Raw genomic sequence first — 24141 nt, 5'->3', positions numbered from 1 at the left:
TGCATCGTCCACAGGCGGGACCCCAGGAAGTCCTAATTTAATCTGACATAAATTGGTTAAAAGTTCGCTTTTGTCATAACTTCTAAGTGCGGAGGAGGGCATAGAGATAGGGTTGCGGCGCCATTTCGCGGGCCGATGGCGCACAGCCACGCCGATCATATTATTATTTTCTTATAATTCTCATTATTCATGAGGAACCAACAGTGCTCCGTGCTACGTAGTATTTCAAGTAGATATTCTCCACGCGAATTAACCGCGAGACGCGCCATGCGACGGAATCCTCCCAACCTGTCTTGCTGTCTTACACGAGCTATTACTCGATGTTACCAGATCCACTGCGGAGAACATGATCAGATTCACGAAATGGCGCCATCGGCCAAGCTGTGACTAGCTCGGTTATTGTTATATTTTGAAGATGGGACTTTTCATTTTCAATGATTTAGTCTTCAGGCAGGTTATCACCAGCGGCGTCGGTGGTGTATGACAACGTAATTTATAGTCCTAGACAGATGATCGACCGCGCAACAAAAGGCACACAATGACCACGCAAGCCCAGCCTGGTGCGGGAGAAGAATATGGGAGAAATGCAGATTTCAATTTCGGCACCTTCCCATCCAAGGGCAATAGCAATGATAACGACAACGACAAGCAAAAGACCACCGCACATCGAATTGCAACTGATAATGAAGCCGGGAAGGATGAGGGTAGTGCCAAGGATGCGTATTCAGCGCCGTTGCATCGCAAGTTAAAGTCCCGGCATTTGCAGATGATTGCGATTGGGGGTTAGTCTTTCTTTAAATGGGTAAGTATTGAATTGACTGAGTGTAAAGGAATCATCGGTCCTGGGATTTTGGTTGGGTCGGGAAATGCGCTGCATAATGGAGGGCCGGCTGGGGTTCTGATCAGTTTTGCGTTGGTTGGGATTATTGTGTTTTTCGTCATGTATGCATATTCTTCAGCCCTCTGAGAAGAGTACTGACGGGACAGGCAATCGCTCGGCGAAATGGCTACGCTTATCCCCGTCTCTGGCTCTTTTATAGAATACGCAGAAAGGTTTCTGGACGACGGCGTGGCATTTGCTCTAGGCTGGGCGTATTGGTATCTGTGGGTGACTGTGCTTGCAAATGAATATACGTCTATCGGCCTTGTCATTGGTTACTGGACTGAGACGGTCCCGTTATGGGCCTGGATTCTGATCTTCTGGTTTATATTTCTGGGCATGTCGAGTTTGGGGGTTCTGGTGTATGGTGAAGTAGAATTCTGGCTGGCGTTGTGCGTACCCATCAACTTTGCCCGGCTCATAGACACGCTGATTCTCTGATAGGATTAAAGTCCTCGCTATAACGGTCTTTTTCATACTGGCCATCATCATCAGTGCTGGCGGCATCGGGCCTCAGAAAATCGGATTCAAATACTGGCATCACCCGGGAGCGTTCGCGGATTCTATCAACGGTGTTGCGAAGACCTTTGTTGTGGCTGGGACTCTCTATGCTGGGACAGAAATGTATGTTCCTGTTCCTCCTTGACGACTGCACTTTGATATTAATATTAATCAATCGAACAGGGTCGGCATCACGGCCGGCGAATCAGCCAACCCCCGTCGAGCAGTCCCCAGAGCAATCCGACAAGTCTTCTGGCGCATTCTCATATTCTATCTAGGCATGATGTTTTTCATCGGAATATTGATCCCGTACAACGACCCACGTCTTTTGTCTTCTGGATCCAAAACCGCCAGTTCACCGTTAACCATTGCGCTATCAGAAGCAGGGATTCTCCCGGCCGCGCATCTGATCAACGCGCTTATTGCCATCTCTGTGTTGTCCGCGGGGAATAGTTCGTTGTACGTTGCTTCAAGGACGATTCTCTTCATGGCACGCAATGGGAAAGCGCCGAGGTTTTTAGGCGTCACCAACAAGGCTGGCGTGCCGTGGGCGGCGCTGGTTTTCACAAATGTGTTTGCGTGTATTTCATTCCTGGATTTATCGTCGAGTGCGGGTGTGGTTTATTCGGCGCTGATTACTCTGTCTGGCGGTATGTCACCCTGCCAATATAACTTCCGAGGGAGAACAATATAGCTGTTAATCAGAGTGGGAAGCTAACACTCGATAGTCGCGACATTCATCGTCTGGGGCACCATTGGCATCGCGCACATCCGCTTCCGCCGCGCCCTCCATGCGCAAAACCAAGACCTTTCCATCCTGCCCTATCGCGCATCCTTCTATCCATACGGCACATATGCCTCTGTGGCCGCTAACATCTTCCTTGTTTTCTTCCAGGGATACACAGCATTCCTCAACCCATTCAGCGCCAAGGACTTTGTCATTAACTATATCCTGATACCCGTGTTTGTGATTTTCGTGTTTGGTTATAAGTTCTGGAACAGGACGAAGTGGGTTAAACTGGAGGAGATGGATCTGTGGACGGGGCGGAGGGAGGACTTGATTACTGACGACGAGAGGCGACAGAAGAAGGCGGCGGCGGCGAATGTGTGGTGGAAGATGGCGTATAATGTTGTCGTTGGGTAGTTCAACTGTGCGGGAGAGAATATATAGTGTAGTGTAGACCAGGGGGACGCTTCCCCGCAACCCCGGATTTCAGTTAGTCACATGGAAACGGGGGCAACCAGTAAGGTGCAGCTGCAAGTTGACATCCCTGCTTTCTTTCGCACAGAGGATTATTTATTATTTTAACTGTCCCCCCAGGCTGGTCCCGTCTCCTTCCCATCTTTTTTTCTAACACACATGTCCTGTATTTCTATACCATACTGTCCAGCTCACAACACTGCTTGATGCAAACTAAAACAGCTTTTATGTATAATAATATGATGCCACTATAACTATATCACAACTATTCCCTTCTATTTTGATTTCTTTGTTTATTGACATACTACGGTACGCTCAACCGGCCTCGACTCTCGCTCAGCACGGATCCGAGAATAGCATTACGTGTATCGCATCCATCGAGGCATACATGTACATGTATATCCTGCTGTCTCCTACGAGTCGTCAGAGAAACCACATATTTTCTCGGGCCGTCCTCTTGTACCAAGATCGATGCTGAGAGACGCTCATGCCTGGGCTGTTGATGTTAGGGTCGGGCTGCGTGGCTCATATATCCATTTTCTCTGATATTTTTACTTTTTAGGTATCAATTGATAATGAATTAATGTTTCTCGGCTATTATTTCCAGGATCTGAGTTGTTAGACTATTTTAGCGATGAATCGTCATGAATAAAAAGTATGGTGACAAAAGTTTGAATATAGCACCACAAAGTTTAAATATAGACCCTTCCTATACTACTAATGATAATATTTAAACATGTTGTATTATGTATGGAGTATATATCTTTAATCTAATATTACTAAGTTATATGCCATCCTACTGTACTATGCAAGCCTTCCCGATTCGGCTAGTCGATCTAAACATGTGAACTGAGGTCATCAATCGATTCGACGACAAGTCACAACTACAACTACAACTACAACAATAACAATTCTGGTTACTGGTAGAATACTCTATTTATCCAACATGCCATCCCACGCTAGTCACGCCTTACACCAAAAATCAACTTAACATCACCGGACGACCTAATGATAAATGACATAATGCCGCAATGTCGCAATGCCCTTGCGTGATAACACTTCCCCTCATGCCCCCAAACAGTAAATATCCCATCGCTGCTGTCAATGCGACATGGTCCTTATCTCTGTGCATATCATTGCTGCTCTTGGCACCACGATGATACCATCATCTGCCACTCTCTGCCCTCGTTTCAACACACTGACTATATGTCGTGACAGCCTGGCGCAATGGCGACTATGCGGCGTGCGTTGAGTGCATGTGCCGGTGTCGTCGTCGGTATTTAAGAATATATCAGTATAGAGATCAATATAAATTGATTCTGATCACCAATCGAGCAATGGAGATGGTCAATTGATTGATTGTAATTCTTCCCTTGTCGCGAAAGAGCAACAGTTAAAACCTGTCAAGATGAGCACCGTCCTCACTGGTCGCGCCGCAAAGGCGAGCAATCCTAATAGCCGCACCTATGGCGCTGTTGACTCCGCGCAGCCAGTCGAATTAATCCAGAGAAGCGACGATAAAGACCCAGCGACTCTCAGCACCACCTCTATATCCTCCGACCTGGCCTCACTCGCCGATCCCAGCAAAGAACAGCGATTCTGGATCACTAGACTCTTTAACAGAACAAAGTCCGGAGATAACGGCCTTGATCTCGACTCAATCGCAACACAGCCATCAGTCTTTGACTCGCCCGAGACAGCGAAAGAATACCAGCCGCGTCCGGACTGGGAGAATCTTCACCGCTTCGACCCTTCGTTCCGCTGGACATGGCGCGAAGAGTATGCGTTGATTCGGAAAATTGATGTGCGGATCCTGATTTTTACGTGTGTCATGTTCATGGCGCTGGAACTGGATCGGGCAAATATCTCGCAGGCGTTGACGGATAATTTCTTGACGGACTTGAAAATGAATACGAATGGTGAGCTGATCATATTCCCCGAAGGCCTCGTAGTACTAATGATGGATGCTGCTAGATTATAATCTGGGAAACACAGTATTCAAACTCGCCTTTTTATGCGCCGAGCTGCCCTCACAGCTCGTGAGTAAATGGGTTGGCCCGGATAGATGGATTCCAGCGCAGATGATTCTGTGGTCGATTGTCGCCTGCGCGCAATACTGGATGAGCGGGCGAACGTCGTTTTTGGCGTGCAGAGCACTGTTGGGCATTCTCCAGGGCGGTTTTATTCCTGATGTTCGTACCCTCTCTTATTCAATTCACTTGTACTAACTAGCTAGGTCATCTTATATCTTTCGTACTTTTACAAACACCACGAGCTCTCTATTCGACTCGGCTTCTTTTGGACAGCCATGTCAATTGCGGATATATTAGCTGGGTTTTTGGCCTTTGGCCTGCTGCATATGCGCGGTGTATTGGGTCAGGCTGGATGGAGGTGGCTATTTCTCATCGAGGTACATCCGAGAACCTCAAGAAATAACCTAAAGAATGCATCGACCATGCTAACAATTTTAGGGCCTGATCACTCTCGTCGTCGGAATTCTCGCTACTGTGCTCATGCCCGCTGCACCGACCAAGACTGCAAGCTGGTTCCGCGGCAAAAAGGGCTGGTTCACCGAACGGTACACCTCTACCACCTCCCATCCATCTTACACCCCCCCCCCCAACACTGTCACTAACACTGTCGCAGCGAGGAGAAAATAATCATAAACCGATGCATCCGCGAAGATCCATCCAAATCCTCCATGCACAACCGGCAACCCATCACCCCAAAACTCCTCCTCAAATCGCTCGCCGACTACGACCTCTGGCCGCTATACATAATCGGACTGATGTTCCAGATCCCCATGACCACGCCAACCAACTACCTAACCCTCTCCCTCAAGGGCATCGGTTTCAGCACATTCCAAACCAACCTGCTCACCATCCCATACAACGTGCTGCACATCATCCTAATGCTCACGCTCACCTATGCCAGCGAGCTCACGGGGCAGTTGAGTCTGACCTCGGTGGTCGGTCAGATCTGGGCACTCCCGTTTCTGGTGTATTTGTATGTCGTTGATATCAATAGTATTAATAAGTGGGTGGCGTGGACGGTCATGACGCTTTTGCTCGGTTATCCAAACGGTAAACCCCCCCCTCCTTTCCCATCTCCATCACCCACACTGCATCTGCATGTTTGAGAGGCCTGCTAATGCATTGTACCAGCACACCCAATCCAAGTAGGCTGGAACTCCAGGAACTCAAACACCGTGCGCTCGCGCACCGTCTCGGCAGCCGTGTACAATATGAGCGTGCAAGCAGGTGGAATCATTGCATCGAATATCTACCGCGCGGACGACGCGCCGCGGTACAAGCGTGGTGATCGGGTGCTTGTGATTCTTGTTTGTGTAAACATCGTAATTTACTTGCTGACGAAAGTTTACTATGTATGGCGGAATAAGTCTAGGGATGGGAAGTGGGATGCTATGAGCGAGACGGAGAAACTGAGGTATTTGGAGACGACGAAGGATGAGGGGAGTCGGAGGTTGGATTTTCGGTTTGCCAATTAAATTTTATATTAGGGTTATGAGAAGGGAAGGGGGTGGATGATGCTTGATTAATGTCTATCTATATAGCATCTGCTGATGCATTCATGAGAGCATTTGAAATGAAGGTGACGCTGCAGCTACATATGTATGCAAGCAATAAGTGATATAAGTGATATATACAGCCGTAAGCTAAAAACTGAAAAGTCCGCTGCGTCTCTTTCCATATGGATACACTAGCAATGCCGCCATGAACAGGCCTACCGTGATACCAATGGCTACTTGCACCATGCCAAAACCGAGATTGAAGACGGACGTATCCGATGATGATGACTGAATGCCCGTACCGCTGCCTGCGCCACCGCCAGAACCGCTACTGGCTCCGCCTGTGCTGGATTCGTTTTTATGGCCAGTGACGTTTCCGCGAATCTGGTCGGCAGATGCAACCCCTGAGATCAAGGAGCCTGTCGCTGCGAGGCCGGAAGGCACAAGGACGAAAATCGCCGGGAGAATTGCGGTTGCGGCATGGCCATGCCAGAGTCTGCTGTATAGATTCCCTAGCACGCCGATAACAAAGGCGCCTAGGGTGTTGGCGACTTCGGAGTTGCTGCCGATTCGCTTCGTGGCGAAGTAGTTGACTACGTAGCCGGTGAAGGCGATGACCATCATGACCGGAGCTTGCTTGAATTTTCCTTGATTAAGAATAACTAGCCAAACAGACATTGCGACGACGAAAGGGAATCGCTGAAGATAGGGGTCTTTGATGGGGGATGTAGGACAGGTAGTGTTGGAATTCGCGTTGCCGTCCATCAGTCCGTAGATTGTCACGCCCACGGTGATTCCGTAACCGAGAAAGAGAGAGTAGATGATAGCGTATACCATTCGTATGGATCCGGCAATTAATTGATGCGACTGTAGCTCTAAACTGCTGGACAGAACCAAAAATCCCGGCAGGATAAGAGCAATGGCTGATTGAGCGATGCCAGAGAAACAAAACAGATACTCTTGTTTTCCATTGACAATGCCCCATCGGATACTGCCAAATGCACGAGCGAGAAAGGACGTAAGTACTGACGCAAAAACTTCAAACACGTTTGAGTATAGGGTAGATCGAGGAGCAAGAACCAGCTGCATGAAACCTAACATAGTCCCCAAAAGAAACGAAATGGGCATATCAATAGGACGGGCATTGAAAGCAAAAGGCCCGACAGTGGCACTAGCCAAGCCGTACATAATCACCAGGAACCATGTAGGAAATTTTGCTTTGCGGTTCATGATGTCTTCCAGTTGCTTTGTTGCTTCCTCAACCCCGATCATGTCATGTACCACGTTCTTGTATACGCTATGGGTGTCTGCTAACCGACCTAGGTCGACGCCTTGTGTCACACGAATCAACTTAAATTCGGCGGTACGTGTCGATGAATCGTCAAATGATATTATCATGCAGCCCGGTAAGTATAAGAATTGGCTATCAACTTCGAGGACCCGCGCTGTCATCTGCATATACTCTTCTAACCGATGCGTAGGGGCGCCGAACTTCATAAGAGCACGGCATAGCTGCATCAGATATCGTTGACGGGAAATTATCTCAGCAATATGAACCGTCACTCGAATCTCATCTTCCAGCCGTGGCTTGCCACCCTGCTTACGTCGTCTCGCCGCTGCGGACAACATCTGGTTGGAGTGACTGGGGGCTCCTGTGGCACTCAAGTTCGATGCTGCTCCGACCAACGAGCTTGTTGACCTGTTCTTGTCTTTGTTATACCATTTTACCTTTTCTTTCCGTGGGGTCGATACTCCAGACGATGGACTGACCCAGCCGGGCGTTCCTTCTGATTCCTGATCTGTGCTAGTACTGTTGGAACGACTATCTGGTCCATGCTGTGGGTTTGCTCCGTAAAGTTTGAGAAGGTTTCCCAAAATCCCCCCACCGCTGACTCTGCCTGCCTCCTCGTTAGAAATCGCTGGAGTCGGGGGGCGTGTCTCTGATGGTTGTCGGGGACGAGGGCGAGAACGCGGACCCTTCCGATGTTGTGTCAGCTCGCGAACTAAACGATGAGCTTCTGAGGTCGCATGGGCTTGGTCTCGTTGTCGATCTTCGTCGGTCTTCTTGTGATCGTCTGTCATATCCGACAGAGAAACGCCTCCATCGCCAGCCCAGTTTTGGTCGGGGAGTGCCGCAGTCAACCCGTCTCCCTGCATCGGCGGTCGTCCTAGTTTTCGGGCAATTTCTCGTGCTTTGTCCACATTCCAGAACTTCTTCGCCTTATTGAAACTAAACGTTTTCTTTACCTTCTCGGGTTCCTCTTCGATCTCCTTTTCTTCGTCGCGTTTCCCCCCACCCTTCTCCTTACCAGCAGTGCCATCAGCAGTGTCCTGTTTCTGTGTTTTCTTCTCACTGTCTTCCTGTTGTAAGTGTTTGGCACTGGTGACATCTTCAGACTGTCGCAGGTTATCGCCTCCCTGCGTTGGTGGAAGGTGAAATGGCTCACGAGGATGATCGGCGTGTTCGAGGCGTTCTGCAACCAAGGTGCGCGCATCATCGCCATTATCCTGACGGAAGCGAACACGTGGCCTGTCCTCGGGCTGGTACTCTTGCTCCTCGCCACGGAGTGTTTCGTCGCTGTGCACGGAAGCCGCGGACTCGCGGTTCTGGGGGAACTCATGGTGTTCCTCGGCAGACATGAGGATGGATACAAGCAGTATCAAGAAATTAGCCCTATCAATACCCACAAGTATAACAGATAGCCGGGTTGTTCCGTTTATCAGCGACGAGCTCGAGATGAGGGTTGGAGAGGTAGGAGAGGCTGGAGGTGGAAGGGAGGTAGCCCGAGGAAGGAGAGCACCAGCACCAGCACCGCCTGGTGGAGGCGTTAGGGTTAAATATCATCCATCTTATTGTGATCTCTATTCCAAGCCAATGCAAGACGCTGATCTGGCTGGTCCCAGGGTTCTTCATCTTCTGGTATGTACATGCAGTGGACCGGTGTTATCGCACTGCCTCCTTCTGAGAATCTTCCTTGCTTGGCCTTGTTCGCTTGGTAGCTCATTCATTCGATAAAATTTTTCCTATCTTGTGCGACCGCTGTGGCTCGCAATGCATGCATAACGTATTATATTGGCGACGTGCAGCTTTCCTGATAACACTGTAGATCAAGACCTCTGTCGCCCCTGAGGAGACGGTGACATCATGAAAAAGGAAAAGAAATCCAGACCCAAACTGGCAACTCACTTGTCGCCGCTGACCGCACTGCACCTCTTAGGGTTTGCCGTGCCACGGGACCAAAAGCATCCATGCATATAATAGGAATATATAGTCTGACCCGCACGAGGAAAATATTCCTGGAGAAATGTCACAACATATTGGTGTAATAAGAAGTTGTATTTTACTTTGTAAAAATTATATGGAATATCATTCGCTCGACATGACCTATGTTGGGCTTATAATTATAGGAATAGCCGAATGCTTGACTATGTACCAAACAGAAAGGCATATCATCAACAGCTACACCAGTTGACTCCTGCCGAACATCAGGCTGAGTATTGACTCCACAAAATTGAGACTAGTAGACTAACACCTTCCTTTGTCGATCCTGTCAATCCTCTTTACCCACCGTTCCTTCCGACAGTATGTCTCTCATGGTATAAAACAGGTATCTACATATCTACATATCGACATATCGAAATATCAAATTTATTATCGATCCAGCCATTCTCGCCACTATCCTTGCCCTCGACACAGTGAAATGTAATAGGGGCAGAATAGTGGAGAAAACGGTTGGTGGAGTTAACTATTTACTGGCAATGTGATCAACTAGTTATATCTGTATAGAAATTCCGAGTCGTCGCTAATCATTTCCTGCTTACCCACTAAAGTTTCTGGGAATGCTTAGTCATGAATATTAGAAAAGGCGTAGATTTAGTATTACATATAAAGTTCGAAGTAAGCGATATGAATGATTCATAAATTGCTCAATACAAGGGAGAGTATTTAGTCCGTTGCTAACAGTGTCGCAAGTCATACTAGCCTGTTTTATGGTGGCTACAGGGTGAAAGGTACCAGCCAATGGACGTGATCAGGTTATAGATAGAGGGTCAAAATGAAGCGGTGGGAGAAAACTACGATAAGATTTATTGTCCTAACAAAAGGCTGTCTACAAACTGAATGAGCTTGCAATATTTTTAATCCTGTCATCTTGAACTCGTGAGATCAATTGCTTGAATGGAGCCACTGAAGCTCCTCGGCCTGCTTCGCCTCAACCAGTTCCGAAAGGACACCGGCAGGCATGAAGTTGTGGTCCGTAAACTCAAAGCCCGGCACCACCGTCTATATCCATCAGTAAATACACTTCGTTTAGAAAAATGAAAACAGTACAAAAACTCACTTCACTTATCAATAGCCCCTCCTCGCTATTGCCGGAATCGTCATCATCTGGCAGCAGATAGCTGGCCTTGTAGATATCCCCATCGACAATCCACTGCAATCGCTCTCCCTTCTCAATATTCTGTCCAACGACAAAAGTCTCGACGCGGGCTTTCTCACCCGACTTAGCCTCGTCGGTACGAATAAGCACGTATCTTCCACGACCCTTGTGTAGTGTATGCACCGTTCTTCCCTTGTTCCGATGGAAGCGACCCTTGGGGCTATTGGGAGTCAGCAGATAGAAGATGGTGGTCATGGCGGATCGCGTGGCATCGTCGCCGTCGGCTTTGGCTGTATACTCCACAGCGCCGCCATGCTCCTGCCGCTTCGAGAGGAACGGGTTGGGGATGCGAAGAGCGTCGCGGTCGGTCTCGGCGAACCAGCCGCCTTCGGGATGCTTTAGCAGATGCAGCGAATCGATCAGTTTCTGGATTTTCGGAGGGTCCGAGGCCTTCTCGCCGCCAGCCGTGAAGCTGGGTTTGAGTGGCTCAGTTAGCTTGGGGTCGACGGCAGACATTTAGAAAACTCAGGCACCTGAAGCGTTTGGAGGTCGCCCAAAAAAGGCTGTTCGAGTGTTATCGCGGGACTAAACTTATAGCTGTTGGGAGGGGAAGGCTTCCGGGTTTCAGCGTTGTCTGAGTCAGGCCGGAGACCGGATACGTCTGTACGAATGTCGATCCTGCGTGCTAATGACAAGTGCGTCTTAGAAGCGTCGCTGATTGGACTCGGGGTGCTAGGATTCCCGGCTGTCCTTATCTGCGTCATTATCTGCGTGTCAGAAAGCAGACCAGTCTGGAGCAGGCTAGAGCTTGTCATGGCTCAACTTTAGCCTCTAACCCGTCGGTTCTACTAGCTAATATCAGTTCCCTATCTCTCCATAAGGTTTCCCTTTAACTCTAGCAAGTCTCCTATGTAACAGCGCTATATCGCTAGGGGCCCCCCCATGTACAAGCTTTTTAAACCAACCTCGTGGCCCCCCTGTCGATATTCAACTCCACATCCCCCGTACTGTCGGTTTTCGACAGCCGCCTTTAATTCGAATGGATTAGCTAGTTGCGCTCCAGGTTCTTCACCATGCTGACTTCGGCGTCGACGGCCATGATCGTGACCATGGCGGTCTTCATGGTCGTCTCCGGTCTTTCGGTTGCGCTTCGGCTTCATTTGCGGAGGCAGAGGCGAATATCCTTGGAGGCCGACGACTATTTAGTTGTCGCAGCCTGGGTTAGTCTTCGCCACACATTTACAAACTTCCAATGCTTAGTCTAATTCTGCGGCGATAGGTTTTCGCTGCAGCACTGGCCATCACTAACATCGTCGGCGTACCTGTTGGCGGGTTTGGAACGCCATATGAAGAACTTGGCGATGAAAAGGCCGAAAAATTCCTAAAAGTGAGTAACCAGCCTATTTAAATGCTTTGGGAGATAAATATCGCTAAAGCCAAGTAGATCTTCTTCATACTTCAATTCTGGTACATCATCTCCGTCGCCCTGGTCAAATTCTCCATTCTCTTCCTCTACGGCCGCGTGTTTGGAATCGGCCGATTCCCGAGTTCAGTCTTGGTCCTACTCGGGATCACAGCTGCGTGGCTTATATCGTTTCTCTTTGCAACCTTTTTCCAGATCTGGCCGCTGCGCTGTAATTGGGTGGCGTGTGATCCGACCACCAACTATGCCGTCATGTATGTGCTATCGAGCGTGACGGACATTGTCATTGATATTAGTATCCTGGCTCTGCCAGTCTTCTTCATCCGGAAGCTTCGCTTCAGCACAAACCAGAAAATCGGGGTATGCGGGATCTTTGGGCTTGGGATTTTGTAAGCTATGATACATATCTTATCCTTTCGGTGAGAAGACAGCCTCTGACTCTTTAGCTGTGTGGTCTCGTCTGTAGCGCGTCTTGCGTATACTGTGATATTCCAAATCTCCAACATCGAAGGAAACTACGCCGTCAATTTCAATAGTATGTCCCTACATTCAAAATCCGCATCGCATCTTAAAGCCACTGACTTTAGAAATCTCAGCCGCCGTCGTAAACATCATCATGTGGTCCGGAATCGAAGTGTGTGCCTCGGTCCTCTGCGCAAACCTGCCCTGCTACGGCCCATTGATTAGCCGCGCTCGCAATGCCTCGCCCATCAGCCAGACAATCACTTCGTTCTTCTCTATCAGACCTAGCAGACGTCTAAGAAGCGATCGCCTCAGAAGCGATTCTCTGAAGCGGACTTCGGTGCAGAGTCCGTCTGCTTCGCGAGAAAATATCCTGGGATTGAAGTCTGCTACGGAGAACATTATTGAAAGTCGAAATCTTGGAGATACGCCGAGTGATGGGTTGAATATGGAATTGGGCGGGATACGAGTTGATAATTCTTTTAATGTAGACTAGCCATGCATGATTTAACTTTATACCCATTTTTACTTATGTACAACAAAGCAGATATTTTCATTGATCCATATAGATATACCCACACATACATTGCCTACTTTATCGTTGTTGTTGAGTGTGGTAGGGTAGCCCTCTTGGTAGAAAGCCCTAACTCGGCTCGTAACGTCGGGGCGGCTGAGGTCAAGGCGATAAAATCATGAATGCAGTTACTCTGATATTCATTATACATAAATTAACTTTTTAATCGAAAATATATACCGCAGTACGGATTCAATTGTAAATAATTATGCGAGGTAACGAGCCTGGGCGTGGAACAAGGGGCTATATACCCTGTCTAGGGGTTGCTTCAATTCAGCACAAGTACATAACTATGTATAAGAAATGAGGCAAATTTTTGCAGAAATCCGTCTAAAATTGTCTCTTATGTTTTATTCCCTAGTTTTCACTTATTTCATTTTAATTATCGGTAAAATCAAATTCCTTGGCTCCCTGGAACAAACACTGGCGCAGTCTTCATTTTACAAATTCACATATGTCCGTACCTCCAAACTAGAAAAACATGATTAATCAAAGCTCTCTATCGCCTTACTAATGAGAAATTGTTTTTGTTGGCTGCTTGTCCAGGCCCTTTGAAAGGCCTGAGGAGAAGAAAATACAGGATGATCTCGAGTCCTGTGGAATGTGACAGCGTCAATCCAAGTTCAAGATTCCTGCCAACGCGTCTAGCATACCAGGCACGTCCTGTTTGCCGTGTATGGAATTTCCCAATCAGGAACCCTAAAAGGCGAATTAACGAAACTTCTGTAGAAATCATTATTTCGTCTTGTTTTAACACCTTCCCTCTTCTTTGTCTGTCGGGGTCGTTCACTCTATTCGTGGTCAATTAGAACCATGTATATAGAATTGACTTGGCTGGCTGTTGCCTCCACGGCAGTTGCAACTATCGTCCCTCTGCCTGAGCCAACACAATGGTTCGCGAATGACCAGGGACTCTTGAATCTTCCTCCAATGCCGTACGTCTACATATAATAAACAAGAAAAATACTAACCAATTCTTACAGCCTCTCGGCATTGGCAGGAGCTATCCTCCCTCTCATCTTCCCCCACACAAACCATCCAGAGCCAACAGACAATCCAGAGCCGACAGACAATCCAGAGCCAACAGACAATCTAGAGCCAACAGACAATCCAGAGCCAACAAGCAATCCAGAGCCAACAACCCAGCCTGCACAACCACCTCCTCCCACCAGCACCACTGCCTCAACATCTTCAACATCTAGCAAGCCGACCAATTATCCGGGCACAAATGGCGGGCAAAGCAGCACTCCACCCATCGACACCAGCTCATCCGCATCCGCCTCAATCACCCAAACCAGCAGCATCAGCATCACCAGCGGCAATTTCTGCGCGAATCCCACGCCGAGCCAAGCCCCAGCAAAATACTGGCTGGAGGAGCAAGACCACACAGGCGCCGGTCGCGGCTTCGCGCCATTCATCCAAGGGAACTCCGTATACCCTATCTACCGCAACGTCCTCGATTATGGCGTCAGAAACGACGGGAGCGGGAACCAGACATCAGCGATACAAAACGCGCTGAATGCGGATGGCCAAGGAGGGTCGCGGGAGGGAAAGGGGGTTACGTATATGCCCGCCGAGGTGTATTTGCCAGGAGGCGTGTATACTCTTGGTGGCACGCTGGATTTGCGGCTAGGCACGGTGATTGTGGGAGATCCGTTGAACAGGCCGGTTATCAAGGCAAGCCCGGACTTTGTGGGCACGACTCTCATTAATGGCCAGGATCCGGCAGCGGGACACCCAGAGACGACGTTCATGATTGCCATGCGAAATGTTATCCTGGATACTACGGCTTGTGATCCATCGTTTGCGTTTACCGCGTTGCAGTGGGGGATTGCACAGGGGGGTGCGTTGACGGATGTTCAGATTAATATGCCGCAGGGGTCCGTTGGGCATATTGGGATACATATTAATGGCGGGTCAACGATTGCAGTGACAGACGTGGTATGTATTCCTCCTCCATTTTACCTTGCCTTTCTAGGCATATACTGATGGGATAGACCATCAATGGCGGCGGCATTGGTATTCAAAACTCAAACCAGCAAGTCAATTTCAAGAACATCGCATTCAACGGCTGTCGTACCGGCTTTGCAGCCACCGGTGGCTTTACAGTTATTCTACAAGCAGCCATATTCGACTCTTGCGGCTTGGGTGTTGACATGACCAAGAACGCACTTGGGTCGATGGTCATTCTTGACTCTGTATCAACAAACACCGGCACTGTGGTACAGTTCCACGACTCCTCAAACGACTCGGGGAAGCGTAATAGCCAGCTGCTCATCGAGAATCTGACTAGTGACTGGCAGCATCCTATCGCCGTGACTACAAATGGCACAACCGTGCTCGGTGCACAATCCCATATCGACACATGGAACTTTGGCAATCAGATCCCTGGGATTTACCGACCTGGCGATTATATAGCCACCACACGCCCCAGCGTTCTTTTGGATAGTAGCGGAAAGTACTTCATCCGCAAGCAGCCTAGCTACGCAAACTCCCCAGCCAGCCAAATCGTCAATGTCAAGACTGTACCTGGCTATCGAGTCGAAGGCGACGGCAAGACAGACGACTCAGCTAGCCTGAACGCCATCCTCAAAGACAACGCTGCCAATTGTCGAATCACCTACTTCCCATACGGTGTCTACATCCTCAAAGACACCCTGCTCATCCCCCCCGGCAGTCGTATCGTTGGCGAGACCTGGTCTGTCCTCTCCGGCGCAGGCACCGCATTCTCCGACTCCTCCAACCCTCGCCCAGTCATCAAAGTCGGAAACCCAGGCGACACGGGCATTGCCGAGATCCAGAACATGCGCTTTGCCGTCGCCGAGCCTTTGCCCGGTGCCATCATCGTCGAAATTAATATGGCCGGCACCTCACCCGGCGCCGTAGGGCTCTGGAACAGCCTGACCACGGTCGGCGGCACCGCTGACACCACTATCTCCAGCACCTGCACAAACCAAGATGCCCGCAACTGCATGGCCGCCTTCATGCTCATGCACCTCTCCCCTTCTTCCTCCGCCTACATCGAGAACCACTGGGGCTGGACAGCCGACCACAATCTTGACGGCGGGCCCTCGCCCATCATTGTCTCTACCGGCCGTGGTATCCTCTCCGAGTCAACCTTACCCACCTGGCTCGTCGGCACAAGCTTCGAGCACAACTGGCTATACCAATACAACTTCCACAACACCCAAACCCTGTACGCGGGCATGATGCAAAGCGAGACACCATACATGCAAGGCCTGAATGCCATCGAAACCGCTGCAGACCCCTGGACCATATCCACCTCCTACCACGACCCAGATTTCTCCTGGTGCGCTCAAAACGACCAACTCTGTCGATCTGCGCTCGCAGCAAATGTCGATGGCGGTGCAAATATCATGCTGTATGGCTCCGCAGCATGGGCGTTTTTTGAAGGCCCGTGGAATGGCATGTATAATACGCCGTGTACCAATGGCGTGTGTCAGAGTACTATGATGCGCGTGAGTAATGCGCCGCAAAATCTGGTTTGGTATTCGATCAGCACCAAGTCGTCGGATGTCATCATTCTTGATGGGATAAATAATCCCAGGGAGTATAATAATCCGGGTGGTTGGTCGGGGGTTGTGCAGGCGTATCGGCAGTTCAGTTCATAGATGTATGAGGGCTATTTTCTGTTGACACAAGGGTTGGTTGGAATGAATATTCCTTCTAATAGAAGTACGCCTATATATATTTTCTCTTTTTCACCTTGACTTTCACTTTCCAGGCTTTCTTGATATTTACGCAAGGTCTGGATAGACTGCTGGCGATAGATGACCACATGACCAAGCCTGAAGCTGTTCTCCGAAACATCTTGCCTGAAATTTCTTAATGTTTCTAGTAATATAACTTCTCTTCTCGTTCGCTAGTCATCTGATGTCTACTTCCCAAGATACTTCAATACTATTCTTTACCTATAGCAGAAGCTTACAGTGTCACAGTGTGGGAACTAATCTTTTCATTTCAATAGGCAGCTCCATCGACCAATATTTTTAAGGGCGTTTACCTTGGATATACAGAGACATTCGAAACCTCCTTCATATCGAACACTCTGTTTAGCTTCACCCCACTGTCAAGGCGCCCTAGCCGACTTCATTATTTTTCAGTGTTTCAGTTGAAGTGTTTTGGTTTGATCGTAACGTATTTTCCAACTCTAAATCTTTAACTGTTAAGTTAGTCTTTTCGATCAACATAAGATAATGGGGATGTGGACTAAGTGCACGATTTGATTGGTGGTTGAACACGTGCATAGGCCTTCTGCAATACGAGGCGGCTGCCTAGATTTAATCAAGTACTGAAACTGTCAACCCAATCTGCCCGACTGAGTTCGAAGATTCAACAAAAATACGGAGGATTCTCAAGCCAGCTTTGCACCTGTCTAGAGTGAAAGTGTCACGTTCTTAACATTGACTTCCAGAATACTGCGGCTCACGGTCAGTCTGACGAACCTAACACCCATCTAAAGCCAAAAACCTTAACATAGAGACAGGGTTCGTTACTATAGAATGCCTCAAACTTCTGTGCATATCGGCTCCCTTGATAGCCTCCCCTCCACTGCTTCTGCTGGTCTCATCTTCCTGCAAAATTTGCTTCTCGCACTTGACTCGCTTGAACCGGCAACCGATTCGCTTGGAACGTTAGTCGCTGCCGACGCCCCATTCATTATTAACGGTCAGACTGTTGGGACATTGGCAAAGGTGACAGAAATGTTTAAGATGCGCAGTAAAAAGCTATCTAAATTCCATCACAACGTTCGAAAGGCATGGGACATTGCCCACGATGATAGCTCGCTACCGCGACGAACAGTTATGTACGAATCTACCAGCGTAACCGTTTTCAAGGACGATCCGGAGCAGCTCAATGTGCATGTGGATGAGTTCAATATTGTGGAGTTAGAACTCCGGCCGCAAACTAAATCTGAAACCACGCAGTACCGGGTAGTTGAGCTCAAAACCTTTATGGATCAACAGCCAGTACGGGAGCAGGCAATGAAGTTGGCACCTTGATTCTCAGATGTTACAGTGACGATGATAATGGCTCATACAATGACCCCTCGCTTGAAGCGATATGCACAACTATAGGTATCTGTATCTACCTATTAATGTACAGTGACCCATTACATGCCGAAATATTTCGACTCTCATCAAAGCCCATAGTGGCCTACGCATCTACTATTCTGTTATAGAGCCCTTGTGAAGCGTTACTACAAGATCTCTAACAGCTCCTGCAAAGCCTAGCACTACCCCTAGAGTGCTGCCATCTTGTATGCAGTTGTTCGTCTCACCTTTCTTACTTTACCCGTGTCCTCCTCCGCCCAACATACCCGAAATATTATTGAATACATACCCAATTTCCCCCGCAGTTCATGATGTAGATAGATTCTTTGGTTTTGAATAGTCCACTAAAACATGGACCTGTTTCATTCGCTCCACGTTCGTGTTCCACTTCAGGGCTTGGTTCACGGCGCCTTGGCAGTGGGGCAAAATGAATGAAAGAGAAAGTGAAAAGATGAAGGTTTCAAATATCTCTGTAATGCTGTACAATAACTTAGGGATTTGCCGACTCTACCATACACATGGAATCAAAGAAAATAACGAAAATTACCCGTCCTCCTAGCCTTTCAGGGAACCATTGGGATTCAGGCCCCTGATAGCCTTGTAGAATTCATGGATTGGCCTGGAGAAGATTTAGGTGTGAGTTTATATCCTCGCCCATACCGTTCACTGTATTCTGGTCTAATTGGAAGCTTGTCATCAACAGGACCAGGTGTCGGAATCTCTTGCAACGATGGTTCTTCATTTGCAACACCCCGGAAGTTGATGCTACTCATATCCCGAGATAATTGCTGAAGAGAGGTATCGCTGAGATGACCTCCAACTTGTCTATTCCTCCATCCAAGGCCCCGGTTTTTACCATGAATAACCTTTCCGTTCGTAGAAACCATGAACTGTAAAGCATCACCAGTGCCATAGTTCTCAATGGTGGTTACATTTGCTTTCAAGTGGTTGTCTGCCCTAGAGCAGATATCCATGCATTGACGGGTCGTCTCCCACTCATCTCGCAATCTTGTCAAATCCGCAATTTCCTCGTCAGATGTCATTCTCGCTTGTGACTTTACCAACATTCGGTCCAGAAGATCCTGCATATGCTTCTCCAGTCTCGAAGCCGTTGAAGCCAGGCTTTCCTTGCATTCCTGTAGACCCTCGTTGGTGATCCTCTCAGGTGTTGGATCTGAATTAACTGAAGTAGCAGAATCATCCTTGAGTTGAATCTGATCGAGGTGCTCAGATAAACTGGCACAAATTTGGAGGCATTTTTCTGTGCTCAACCGCTCCTCCTGCATCAGTCGCAGTTCCGACGTATCTGAATCGGACTCCGTCACAGTGCGTCCGACTATTTGTTCAAGCTTTTCATCTATACTCTCAAGATGAGCCTCAAGGTCACCTTTGGCGGTTTCGATCAGGGTTTTTTGGATTTCAAGATTTTCGGCGGTAATGGAAGATTTGCGACTAACGAGTTTATTTTATTAGCTCAGAGACGCTTTTTCTAAAGTAATGGATACTTGTGGACAGAATCTTACAGGTTCGCGTCAGTGAGGGCAATATTTATAGTCAGTTTGTACCCAGCGAGCAGTCGTCTGAACCCATCGATATCATCACTCATATACCTTAATCGAGCCCAATCACGAAAACTTGTCCGATTACCACCAGACCGCGATAAACATTTCAGAAGTTCCCGTTCAAAGTCGTTGCAAGAGTCACCACATCGTTTGAGAGGAAGATTGAGCGCCGAAAGGCCCGTATCTGTCGTAGTCGTGACCAAGTCATTGAGGGGGCCTAGAACTTCGATTAAAGCCTCTAGCTCCTCTAGCAGGTCGCGTACGCGTTTCGTGTGAGAACTGAAGCTCTTTATCGTCTCATATAGTGTGACGCTGGACTGGAAAGCAAAAGTAGCCAAAGTCAGCAGCCCAGAAGCGAGACCTATAGCTTCTGCCATCGTTGTCAATTTGAGTAGTAAAACAGTAAGGAGCAAAGTCAGGTTGGTGATTGCGCCGAGCGATGCGGCGGCTGCGGGGATTCTTATCCACCACGATGAGGGCTATCAAGACGCGCCGGCATGCAGCAAATCAACCTAACCATACTGGGGCGTATGCAGGCGTCCAATCACAACACTAAAACACGCTTCCGGACTGCCAAGGCGTGACAATCACACATACAGAGAGGGTTGATTGGTGCTGAAGCGATGTGACATGTGTCTAATGTTAGATTTACCCGCCGAGAGCAGGGTCACGGCGCTAACTGTCACGGCGCTAACTGGAGCTGCTGAGGGGCGACCGAGGGGCACCTGATCGGGCCTAATCGACTAGTATTTGAACCCTGAACTGCCCTTCATTCTTGTGTTTATTCAAGCAACGAAGATGGCAGATCCTCTGAGCATAACTGCGGGGGTTCTGGCTGTTACCACAGCCGCTGTTCAAGCAACGAAGTCGCTCTATGAGACTGTCAAGCGCTTTAGAGATCGCGATAAAACTTTACGGAGGCTTCAAAATGAGCTTGAGGATCTCGTCAACATACTTACGTCGCTGACGGAAATTATCTATTCCGAAGCGTCAATGTTGGCCCTGCTTCGAGACCCTATTGACCGATGTAGCCAAGTATGTCGCGAGTTTGAAGAATCGATGAAATGCTTCAGTGGAAAATCTAAGACGGGCTTTCGAGATTGGACAAAGCTGGAATTCAGAAGAGGTGACATCAATGAATTCATTGATATTATCGCAGGGTATAAGTCGACGATCTCAATCGGCGTAGGCACTATTACTATGTTAGTCAGAACTCTGTATATTTCGATCTCTATTGACTTGTTTCATTAGGCAAACCTCCAAGATTTCTCATAAAGTTCTTGAAGAATATAACGAGATGGTCCAAGACACGGCATATAATCTTGAGATTAACCTACAACGAATAGACGAGAAGCTGGCACGACTTGTAATCGACAAGACCAGTACTTCTGAAATAAAAGTCGACCTTACAGACGAAAGAGCAGTGACTCAACAATGTATTCGTATTTGTGAAGATGCGAAAACCTACATCGAGTCCTTGACACATAAACAGTCGTCTTTATTTCAAGAGGCGCCAAAATCATCTACAGGTGATGATCCACAGAATCGCTTCGAAGCGCAGATTATAACACATCAAGCCCTAAATGGAAACCGAGAGGGCTTTGTAGAAGTCATCGAACGCCTTCGGAAACGCCTGGAGACCTTGATCTTGAATGGGGATAACAGAGATGAGGACGAGAGATTGCGATTACAGGAAGATATAAATATTTCGAAGCAATGTCTAGAGGTGTGCAAAGTGGCAACCGAAATGTCAAATCAGAAGATATACAGAATTGGGGAGGTTATTGCCGATGGTGATAGCGATCAGGTTGTGGTGACAACCTTGGCGGATTTATTCGATATTAAAAAGGCCCTTTCCAAAGGCAATTCTGCGCAGTTGGTTGGTTCGATGGCCGAAGAAAGTCTTCAGCTTCTCACCGAGAAACGTTACGCCAGTCGCTTTGGAGCTTTGCAAGGTCCCTCAGGCCCTGCTAAGACTGTTACTACCAACCCGACTGCAGTATTCGACACCCGGATGAGTAGAAATGCTTCTTCGCCTCGGACGGGTAATACAGAACAATCTGCTGGATCGGAAGCAGGACGTCCTAGACCGTCTCCTAACGAGAATAAAAAACGGGCGATGAGTAGCGACAGTTCTAAACCATAGGTATTGGATACGACGTATCAGCGAGCTTTGAACAATTTAACTGACCAAGATTAAATCTAGTGTCCCGAAACGAGCTCTGCATCTTGAATATAGTGGAAATATGGAATTCGCAAAATAATTAGCGTATACAGATCGCGATAGTCTTCTACTCAGTCTTACACTCAGCTTAGCCTAGCAAATACCCCTTTCTAAAGATGGGTGAGTTTTCTCATTCGGTATATATCCGCACATATATTACCATCCAAAATACTTATTTCTTTATTTCAAGTTTCTATATCACTGCTGCCGCCCCACTCGCAAGCACTGCCCAAAGGTCAATACTATTATCATAAACGTGCTAAGCATTATTATGCTTATTAAAGTGGCGAAGATTCCATTAGCTAGTTTAAATCTGCTATACATAAAGGACTGAAATCCCACCGTAAGTGAGCCTAGTGGTTGTTCATGTTAGAAAGTCTCCAGTACATATGTATCGTTCGTTGGCCTGAGATTATTTGACATGACATATACTAAGTAAATAGGATTGCTTGCTAAATTTCTGAGCCCTGTGGTGATTACGCATATAAAGCTCTGCATTCTTATCTATAGTGTTCTTTGAGTTTGCTATATGTAGAAAAATCTTCTTAATTAAATACTTTAATTTTATTAGCAACTTAGTTCGGGTATGCGGCATACTAGCCGTATTATTGTCAAGACGGTAGTTGGTTCGATGCTGTGAAACAAAACAAAGTTCAGCGAAAGATACTATCAGACAAAAGATGCAAATCTAAGACACCTCTTATGCACATGTACTTTTCTGATTGAACACTGTGACACACCTTATGCTGATGAATATGTTATTATGTTACCATGCCCCTTGAAATATGTCACCCCGTCCTCTCCTCTTTATCCCTAATCCTTTGCATGTTTATTGAATGCCGGCTACTTACAACAGCATATGATATATCTGCGAGGATGGATGAAGAACAAGAGGATAGCTGTCATCAGAAATTTAACAGATAACAAGCACAAAAGCAGCGCAATATAGAGCCCGCATAATACTTTATCCACCTGCTTTTAACCTCTAGTCAAGACTAGTATTTAGATCAACCCCGCATTATATTGGCTCTCTATACAGGTAGACGCGGCCGAGGTCTAATGGCCGATGAAACGTAATTAATGCATATGATATCTTCTTGCAGATTTATTATGAAGACTTCACTTTTTTCTACATGCATAGCCCCAAACAACCAGCCCAGTTATTTACCAAAATATCCAAAATATCCAAAATGCGCTATCCTTTTCTTTTAGCAGTTCTTTCCTACGTAGCCCTAGGTCTGCCAACTTTGGACAAGAGAGGAAAGACGCCAGGTATAATCATGGACCCCGCGATTATCAATCCATTTGGAAGAAACACTGATTATTCAAAAGTTACCCACACCATCTATGAAAAGCTTGTGCAATACGCTGCATACCCCGACATTAGCATGGGACAATGCACGAATGTTTCTAACACAGGGGCTACTCTAATTAAATTCTTCAACATCACCTCCACTGATACGCAAGCTGTTCTTTGGAATCTTCCGAGCGAGAAAAATATCATTGTCTCTATTCCTGGCACCGCCAGCGATAGAGATTGGCTGACTGACTTTGATTTCTTCTTAACAAATTATGCTTCGCCAGGTGTGGTATGTCCGGGAGGATGTCAAGTTCATAGTGGATTCGTCGGCGCGTGGAACTCGCTCGCTCCTGAGCTTATGCCTGCACTGGAAAGTGCACTTGAAGCGAATCCTGACTATCGTACGGTAATCACTGGACATTCTCTCGGAGGCGCATTAGCGCAGCTGGCCTTCGCTTCTCTCTCAAATGCCAAATATAAAGTTGTCGGCGCGTACACTTACGGTCAGCCGAGAGTTGGAAACCAAGCATTTGCCGACTACATTGATAGTCTAGCTGGTGCATCTTATAACAAAACTGGAATCTTTTACCGAGTCACGCATTTTAATGGTACATATAGAACCTCACCTGCTGCTTGATCTTCATGTTAATTTTACTTCTAGATGGTGTCCCTCTACTGCCACCCCAAATACTTGGATTTACGCATTCACTTACAGAGTTTTGGGAGTCCACTAATAAGAGCCAAGAGTGTACAACATATCAGTGCTATGGTCAAGAGTCTTCAGAATGCGTTGATTCTGCAGGCGGCTTCGGAGTAAATAATGCACATGTCACTTACGCTGGCTTGCAGTCGTCATGCGATTGAAATTCCATTAACCTGCGGTTCCAATATCCTCAATCAAGCAACTCTCAGAACACTTCTACATGCATCATACCTCCGTCCCTGCAAGTTTAGTATAGGCATGATGAAAATGCAAATATATTGTAATTGGCCTAACGCTATAGTCTGATTTTATTTTTTGATTTATAAAA

At 47.5% G+C, this 24141-nt stretch overlaps 10 protein-coding genes across 10 annotated transcripts; 7 read left to right on the top strand and 3 right to left on the bottom strand.

The window, feature by feature from the left end:
- The first annotated feature begins 254 nt into the window (after positions 1-254).
- Positions 255-2802, top strand: BGW36DRAFT_389961 (amino acid permease-domain-containing protein). Its single transcript, XM_046217414.1, has 6 exons — positions 255-782; positions 831-942; positions 988-1272; positions 1325-1504; positions 1565-2031; positions 2110-2802. Exons 1-6 carry the CDS (start codon positions 539-541, stop codon positions 2523-2525), a joined length of 1704 nt encoding a protein of 567 aa, XP_046066215.1. The 5' UTR covers positions 255-538; the 3' UTR covers positions 2526-2802.
- Positions 2803-3990: 1188 nt separating this feature from the next.
- On the top strand, positions 3991-6090 carry BGW36DRAFT_350922 (major facilitator superfamily domain-containing protein; the record flags this gene model as incomplete). The annotated part of the gene is made up of 6 exons (XM_046213340.1): positions 3991-4501; positions 4557-4774; positions 4819-4992; positions 5054-5160; positions 5229-5665; positions 5747-6090. The coding sequence occupies 6 exons, from the start codon at positions 3991-3993 to the stop codon at positions 6088-6090; spliced, it is 1791 nt and encodes a 596-aa protein (XP_046066214.1).
- A 168-nt stretch (positions 6091-6258) lies between these two features.
- On the bottom strand, positions 6259-8751 carry BGW36DRAFT_440725 (DUF1212 domain membrane protein; the record flags this gene model as incomplete). The annotated part of the gene is made up of 4 exons (XM_046221535.1): positions 6259-7727; positions 7755-7815; positions 7840-8331; positions 8359-8751. The coding sequence occupies 4 exons, from the start codon at positions 8749-8751 to the stop codon at positions 6259-6261; spliced, it is 2415 nt and encodes an 804-aa protein (XP_046066213.1).
- Positions 8752-10175: 1424 nt separating this feature from the next.
- On the bottom strand, positions 10176-11133 carry BGW36DRAFT_389960 (RmlC-like cupin domain-containing protein). The gene is made up of 2 exons (XM_046217413.1): positions 10452-11133; positions 10176-10393 (listed from the first exon to the last, which is right to left on the bottom strand). The coding sequence occupies exons 1-2, from the start codon at positions 11004-11006 to the stop codon at positions 10277-10279; spliced, it is 672 nt and encodes a 223-aa protein (XP_046066212.1). The 5' UTR covers positions 11007-11133; the 3' UTR covers positions 10176-10276.
- A 430-nt stretch (positions 11134-11563) lies between these two features.
- Positions 11564-12871, top strand: BGW36DRAFT_432893 (uncharacterized protein; the record flags this gene model as incomplete). Its single annotated transcript, XM_046221193.1, has 5 exons — positions 11564-11710; positions 11770-11877; positions 11935-12302; positions 12360-12448; positions 12510-12871. The coding sequence occupies 5 exons, from the start codon at positions 11564-11566 to the stop codon at positions 12869-12871; spliced, it is 1074 nt and encodes a 357-aa protein (XP_046066211.1).
- Positions 12872-13762: 891 nt separating this feature from the next.
- BGW36DRAFT_432892 (putative exo-beta-1,3-glucanase) lies at positions 13763-16581 on the top strand (the record flags this gene model as incomplete). Its single annotated transcript, XM_046221192.1, has 3 exons — positions 13763-13884; positions 13933-14890; positions 14947-16581. The coding sequence occupies 3 exons, from the start codon at positions 13763-13765 to the stop codon at positions 16579-16581; spliced, it is 2715 nt and encodes a 904-aa protein (XP_046066210.1).
- Positions 16582-17282: 701 nt separating this feature from the next.
- Positions 17283-18454, top strand: BGW36DRAFT_64840 (uncharacterized protein). The gene is made up of 2 exons (XM_046222489.1): positions 17283-17400; positions 17457-18454. Exon 2 carries the CDS (start codon positions 17473-17475, stop codon positions 17971-17973), a length of 501 nt encoding a protein of 166 aa, XP_046066209.1. The 5' UTR covers positions 17283-17400; positions 17457-17472; the 3' UTR covers positions 17974-18454.
- A 151-nt stretch (positions 18455-18605) lies between these two features.
- Positions 18606-19963, bottom strand: BGW36DRAFT_307316 (uncharacterized protein; the record flags this gene model as incomplete). The annotated part of the gene is made up of 2 exons (XM_046212230.1): positions 18606-19476; positions 19548-19963. The coding sequence occupies 2 exons, from the start codon at positions 19961-19963 to the stop codon at positions 18606-18608; spliced, it is 1287 nt and encodes a 428-aa protein (XP_046066208.1).
- A 421-nt stretch (positions 19964-20384) lies between these two features.
- Positions 20385-21732, top strand: BGW36DRAFT_307388 (uncharacterized protein; the record flags this gene model as incomplete). The annotated part of the gene is made up of 2 exons (XM_046212235.1): positions 20385-20788; positions 20838-21732. 2 exons carry the CDS (start codon positions 20385-20387, stop codon positions 21730-21732), a joined length of 1299 nt encoding a protein of 432 aa, XP_046066207.1.
- Positions 21733-22396: 664 nt separating this feature from the next.
- Positions 22397-24102, top strand: BGW36DRAFT_440716 (feruloyl esterase A precursor; the record flags this gene model as incomplete). The annotated part of the gene is made up of 3 exons (XM_046221534.1): positions 22397-22436; positions 23047-23718; positions 23772-24102. 3 exons carry the CDS (start codon positions 22397-22399, stop codon positions 23972-23974), a joined length of 915 nt encoding a protein of 304 aa, XP_046066206.1. The 3' UTR covers positions 23975-24102.
- Positions 24103-24141: the final 39 nt, after the last annotated feature.

Source organism: Talaromyces proteolyticus (assembly GCF_021365285.1).
Source record: "Talaromyces proteolyticus strain PMI_201 chromosome Unknown BGW36scaffold_14, whole genome shotgun sequence".
NCBI lineage: Eukaryota > Fungi > Ascomycota > Eurotiomycetes > Eurotiales > Trichocomaceae > Talaromyces > Talaromyces proteolyticus.
Note: the sequence above shows the minus strand (reverse complement) of the source record. Positions and strands in the feature narration are given on the sequence as shown.